At 38.2% G+C, this 7,275-nt stretch overlaps 1 protein-coding gene across 1 annotated transcript; it reads left to right on the top strand.

The window, feature by feature from the left end:
* Positions 1 to 245: 245 nt before the first annotated feature.
* Positions 246 to 1,115, top strand: LOC138877973 (uncharacterized). The gene has a single exon (XM_070157623.1). It carries the CDS (start codon positions 246 to 248, stop codon positions 1,113 to 1,115), a length of 870 nt encoding a protein of 289 aa, XP_070013724.1.
* Positions 1,116 to 7,275: the final 6,160 nt, after the last annotated feature.

Raw genomic sequence — 7,275 nt, 5'->3', positions numbered from 1 at the left:
GAGTAGAATATTTTCAGAAATTTGTGCGCTTCTGGCCTTCTTTGAATTTTTTCTGTTTCTTCTACATCAACGGAGTGTTGAATCAGTTCATGGCTGCATCATCCTCTCCCCAGCCTTTGGCTGTGGGAGATAGGAACTCAACATATGCATCAATATAGGAAAACAAAAAATCTGGACAAGTTCCGGCAAAAATCGAGCTTAAGCAGGTGGAGTTCGTCCATGGTGAAGCTACGATTAAATTTACAATGGAGGAAGTACATCAATATGCTAAGGAGGAAGGGTTACATCAAGCTTTGGTGATTAAATTCTCACAAGATCAATATGATATACAAGATATTCGAAAGATGCTGCCTAAACATTTTGGAACTCAAGGTCGTTGCCTCGTCGGATGGCTTGCAAGAAGACATGTTTTGATCAGGTTTGATAGACATGATGATTATGTTCTTGCTGCTGCAAAATCTGTTAATTACTTAGTAGCTAATGGACAAGAATTACAGATGCGAATTTTTCCATGGACTATTACTTTCAATCATAAAGAGGAGACCTCCAAAGCTTCTGTGTGGATATCATTTCCTAACTTGCCTCCTATGTTATTTGCAAAACTATCCTTGCTTTCTATAGCTTCAGCAGCAGGTAAACCTTTGGCAATAGATAAAGCAACACAAGAGAAGTCACGACCTAGCACAACTACGGTCAAGGTCGAGCTTGATCTTCTAGGTAAGCTGCCACAGATTTTGAGGATCAAATTTGTGGATGAAAAATCTGGTATGGTGATCGAGCATCTTCAGAAATTTGTTTATGATAATCTTCCCCTGTATTGCACTTGTTGCAAGCGTCAAGGTCATGATGTAGATACATGTCGTTTGATCTCGACAAATAATCGGGATAGTGGATTGAATGGTGATATCGAGGAAGCTGATGATCCCACGATTGTGGAAAAATTTCAAGGAGATTTGAGACAGATGCTCAATGAAAAGAGACAACTGCATGGTATAATTGAGGCAGCAAGAATAGATGGATCAAAAGCAGTTTTAGCTGATTCTAATATCCACGATATCCCAACAAGCCAGGGACCTCAAAGAATTTGGCTACTGTCCCTGTTGATCGTGCCTTAGCTAGGATGTCTCAAGCCATGGCTGATGAAGCAAGAAATAGGGTGTCGAAAAATCGAGGGATTGTCAGTGATATAGCGACAGTCGCAGAAGCTATTGATGCATTGGAGTGTGAAGAGATTGCAGCTACAAGTCCTGATTTTGATCGCGGTCCAATTGGTGTTCATGAGGGTCCACATACTGGGCAAAAATATGCTGAAGCTGGGCATCAATTATCTAAAGGACATGAGCAAATTATTATACAGAAACTGACAGAACAAGTTTCTTTTGTTTCGAATTTGGATGGTACAGTTGCATTGAATAAAAATTGTGATCGAGTTACTGCAGTTGAAAAACCAGCAGTTACATTGATTAATGGTGATGTTGTAAAAACTAGTGCTCAAACTGTGCAACAATCGATGGGTGCAGTCTGGACAGTAGTAAATCGAGCAGCTAATTCCAAGAATCATGCCACAGTTCCTACCAATCGAGCTACCCAAGATTACAGATGATATTTCTCCTGCTGTAGCGAGAAGTACACAGGCTGTGGAGTCAACTTTACACAACAATGCTATGGTGAATGCAAATGATGTCAACAATTTGATACAACAAGAAGTGGGGACATCTGGAGGTTGTCGACCTATAAATGCTACAACTGAACAATTTTGTAAAGTAGTAGGTGACAAAGCTGCTACTTTAAATGGAGAAGGAGATGAACATGAAACTGTTGAGGCTTTGGAATGGACAAATGCTACGACATCTCAGCTGGAGTTTATGGCAAAATCAGCTGGCGTTTTGCAATTCACTGTTGATCCAAAGATTGAAACATCTGGGCATTTGAAGGCAGATGTTGTTGCTACTTCACCACACAAATCTGATACAAAGAGCAGTAATTGGACAGTGGTGCGTAAATCACCTATAAAGAAGCAAACTCCAGTTATTCAAAATCATATTCATCCATCAACAATTATTGGAGTCTTGAACTCTTTTGATGCATTGGTCAATGAGGGTGAGCATGATGTGAATGAGGCTAAAAATAAGGAGCAACATAGGGAGGATGAGACACAATCAGTTGGTGGAAAAACAAGAGTTACATGCAATGTAATTCAGCAGAAAAATGTAAAGGACTTAGCTGCTCGACTTGGGATTGCAACAGATAAAAATCACTTTGGTGAGCAAAGTCAAGTACCTGATGATCCTACAACAACAATGCATATTTCCAATACAGAGCTAGATAAAATGGTAGAGAATGCCCATGCAGCTATGATGATCAACACAACTCCAAAATATGGGCAGCCACAAGCTCGAGGCAGTAACACACAACAACAAAAGTCCAAGAACACAGGTGAACGACTCATTACTTCGAAGGACATTGTTCCAGTTGATGCGCAAAATGCAGAGGCACACAGATCCAATGCACCTACATTGCACTTTTCCATTCCACAGGTTGAACAAATCATTAAAGATGTTCAAAAAGAAATGATAATGAACAATCCTATGGCCAAACAACCTTTGGTCACCTTAAACAAATATGTTTTTGAGGTTCCTTCGCAATCAATGGAATCTTGTGGAGAGGTTGAAGGTGAAACTGGGCAACTTATGTTATCAACATGGAATAACAATGATGTTACACAAGGAAATTTGAGGTTGATGGCTATCAAGTCCAAATTTTGGCTAGATCAACGGGAGGATGATGATGAAGAGGATTGGGGAGATGGTTTTGCTGGTTATTCATCAGAAGAAGCTGATTGTGAGGCTAATCATGATAGTACAGGTGAGGAGATTGATTCTTTAGTGATGATAAAATCTGAACGAGTGCCAGCAGCAAGTCCAATGAGCAATTTGAACTCTAATGCTCCTGCTTTCATTCCAAGAAATCCTTCATCTCCAGCTATTCAAAATACAGTAGTTGGAACACCTACATCTACTGTGCAGCAGCAACAAGTTAATCCCAACACTTCAAATGTTACTCCTACTGGTGAGCGAACAAAAATAACAACATCAAAATCTGGGCAGATCCAAATTGTGACAACAAGTCTTCATGCAATAACACCTACAAGGCAGGTTATTCCAGCTGCTACTCATCTAGGTGATCGAGAAGTCACAACAACAAATTATGGAAAGAACCAAATTGTTACAACCATCCCAGATATTTCAGAGGAGGAAAGAAGACTCTTGGATACAATGGTGAGTTCTAATCCTGTAATCCTACTGCTTCTAGCACTGGAATGTTGAGTAAGAGCAGGAACAAATTGAAAAAATAGAACATCATCAAATCAAGACAATGGTGACTAATACACAAGGTCAATCTGCATTGGAGACAATTGTTATCGACCAAAATGTTCTAAAACCAGTGCACCTAGGGAGATACTTGTATGAAGACGGAGAGGAAGAAGCAATGTTACAACAGTGTAGAGAAGAGGCAGCAAGAAAAGGGGATCTATCACCAATGCATAGCGGCAAAGGTAAGAAGACTCATACAAGGAAATATAGTTGGGACGACAGGGTTAGTGATTTTTTAAATGTTAGGTGACCTCTAATGAGAGTTGCCAAACAAAAGAAGGCCGCCCCAACTACATCTACAAAGTCCAATCGTTCAAAAAAGAAATCATAAATCTTGAATATATTTTGAAGAATTGGGATTGTGATGAAAAAGAGTTACAAAGTGAAGAAATTACAAGTTCGGACAAGAAGGGACAACATTTTAATTCCTTCATCATTTTATTCTACCATTATATTAGTATTCTCATTTGTAATATCATCACAAAGTATGTTATAAACTCTGTGATGATCATTGAATATTTGGTACTTTCCAGTTCTTATTTTTTACATGCATGCTAGTAGGTGAGACTATTTAAAGCCTCAATAGGAATAGTATGGTAAGGTTTAGCCCGGTTTGTGTTACCTTGGTCCTATGCCTTTGGAAATTATCCACACAGCTATGAGATTATATGCCCTCGTGAGACTTTGCCGGCAGCTACCCCATGAATCCTCTATATGAGGCTGCCATCATAAGGCAATGTGAGGCGCAGAGGAGTGATTATATAGCCAAGGCATATGGGTAACAAAACCGATGCTATTGTCCCCCTTATTTGTACACTTCCTAATTGTTGTATTTTTCTTTTCTTTTATTAATAAAAACTAGCCCTAGGCGCTTGCCTAGCGGATTGCCAAAAAACAAAAAGGTGCGTCAGGGTACCTAGAACAATTAAATCGTGAAACCAGTTCACGCTACCAGAGATTGGGTAAGGGTACGAAATTACCTTGAAGGTAAGGTGTTAGTCACCCCTCGAGGTCCACAACGGTGGGTCCCGGCTAAACTCAATTTAAGCGAATTAGCCTTACAAGGAAATAAAGCAATTTAAACAAACAGATATTACTTTTAAAACAAGGAATAAAAGGGGGTCCTAGGTTTTAATAGCCTATAGGATCACTTCTGTGCAATACTTGGCAATTATCCCCAAGTTGGAGTGCTACACATAACATTAGCACACAAGTCATTATTTCCTTTTACTACCCAATTACCCTCCCCTTTTTAATTATTACCTAAGCGTTCTAATAACATCCAGTACATACACTATGCATGCACTACCCGTCCCTTACCTTTGGCCCTGGAGGTGTTTAGGGCCTTTATTTAAGGCGGTTCTAAACTCACCTATGTTGTTTAAAAGGAGAAAACTAAGGGACAAGCAAAAGCCAAGTAGGACTATCACACAAGAAGCAATTAAGTGGGCTCATGTTAACATCCACAAATAGACAAACAAATGCAGGCTATTCAAACAAGAAATTTTAAATGATTTTAGGATCATATAGGCAGGATGTATAAATGAGCACAAAAACAGAATATACTGCAGTCTTAAAGTGAGTAGACGTGTCACGACCCAAACCGATGGGCCACGACGAGCACCCAATACCTCATCCAATCGAGTACCAATATAACGTATCTTTTCATGTCATACTATCAGAGATAACTGAGCCAGAAGGCTGCCATGAGTTAAGTAGAATACAACATGTGATACCAATTTATACATAAGACATACGGGCCTATAAGGCCAAAATAACCACTCGTATACTAAACATAGGCCGACAAGGCCATACAATGTTTTACGTATATGACATCTGTCTACAAGCCTCTAAGAATACATAATCTTCATAAAGGTCGGGACAAAGTCCCTCCATACCAAACAATACACATCTAAATTATACTAACCAAACAAGCAACTCTGAAGCAAATAGAGCGCACCAACATCTTCCGCTGAGCTGATAGCCTACTTGGAGGGCTCTCGACCTGTCTATCGGGACCTGCGGGCATGAAACACAGTGTCCCCAGGTAAAAGGGATGTCATTACGAATAATGTACCGAGTATGTAAGGCACATAAATAAGTACATAATAAATATTGAAGAAATATAGAGTAAATAAGTCAACCTATAAGTTTGGAAAACTTTGTAAATCATGAAATGCTTATAGTATCATGCATATGCGTATGAATGTCATGTCGTGCATAGGTGTATGTTTCATAACATCATCAGCCTCTAAGGGCATCCCACCATATCATCTCGGCCACTATGGGTAAAATCATCAACGTATACCAGCGGATCAGGTGATGGTGCGTATATAATGCCGTAACCTTTTCCTATATCTCATATACATATAATATACATATATACGTGTATATAACGCCATCTTGTCATGGGTCAATGTACATGAATGCAATGCATGAGAAGTACGTTAATAAAATCTTTCGGAATGTCATAAGACCATTATGTCTTTGAGTAATATCATGAAGTAAACTTTTTCAACTTACGTATTTTTCTGAGACCCATGAACAGAGGATAAAATAATAGGATACATGGGAATTCAAGAACGTAGGCATTTCTAATACTTCTATGAATAGAGTTATTTGTGAAAGTTGTGCATTTTCTCATTTTGTTTGTATCGTATGGATCATGCCAAAAGAAAGAATGGATATTCTTAACATACCCGAGTCGATTCTCTTGAGAATGATTACACCGTACTCCATTAATATTGCAAAATCTCACTTTAATTTGAAAGCTTGGGCGCAGCTTATATGTTATATAATATGCATTTGCATATTAGAATGTTTGAACGTGATTTCTATGTAAGAACATCTTGCTGGACTATTAAGTTTGAGACATAATTTTCCTAATATTTCATGGAATCTTTTAGAAGAAGTGTAGTAAATGAATTCTAATTTTTGGAAATTGTTATCTTTAGTGTATGTGAGTCCTTCATTGGAAGATTGGTGTCACCTTAGGTGTGACACCATTCCAATTTTCATGCCACTTTTTAGTAATAACTTATGAGTCATTTTAAATTAAAAGAGGGGCTTCCATCTCATACTTGTTATATATCTAATATATCGCTAATTAATTAGGTAATGTCCCGGTACTCGGTAATTAACCAATTACCCGCATAATTAAGAATTATCTCAAATTACTTAAAATTCTACTTATTTTTAATTCCCTTATATATATCATACTATCATGGTTATATGGTACCTTGTATGGTACTAGTCCATAAATATCGGGTATTAACGCTCGGCCCGTATATTATTCCAACATGCCAAACTTGGACGAAAATTCATTTTCTTTGACTTGCTTCCCCTCTCATCTTTACAAATTTACTCATCACTTGTGAAATAGCATAATCCTTATAATCTTCGAATAATTTTTTTCTTGGATTGATTTTAATTACCTTACGATAAATTCAACGTACAATACTACAGGGTGCAAATCGTTGTAATTTAATACTGCGAAGCGTAACATCATCGTAATGTAATTCTGCAAGGCATAACATCATCATAATATAATACTACAGGATGTAACATCATCGTAATATAATACTGTTGGACGTAATATCGACATAATATTGTGGGGCATAACATCATTCCCCCCTTTGGAACATTCGTCCTCAAATGTTGACTGATGCTCTTATTATTTTCATAACGTATAGCTCTTGTGAATACCTTGATACTCTCCTTACCATTTAGAGAGTTGTTTTGTGAATAAATCCAAAGTCTAGGGTATTCCCCCCTTTAGGCCTCTTTCTCACGCCACGACTTGTGGCCTGAATCGTTCCAAACTCGTAACTGTTGCTACCTTCTTTCATGCAGCATGTATGACTCTAACATTGTAAGTACGCCCATGTGATCCTCTCTCCTT

The sequence above is a fragment of the Nicotiana sylvestris genome, chromosome 9 (assembly GCF_000393655.2).
Source record: "Nicotiana sylvestris chromosome 9, ASM39365v2, whole genome shotgun sequence".
Lineage (NCBI taxonomy): Eukaryota > Viridiplantae > Streptophyta > Magnoliopsida > Solanales > Solanaceae > Nicotiana > Nicotiana sylvestris.
This window is presented reverse-complemented; position numbering and strand designations above follow the sequence as displayed.

Excerpts from the sequence above, each read along its gene's own strand:
- LOC138877973 (XM_070157623.1), top strand. The coding sequence starts at position 246 with ATGGAGGAAGTACATCAATATGCTAAGGAGGAAGGGTTACATCAAGCT.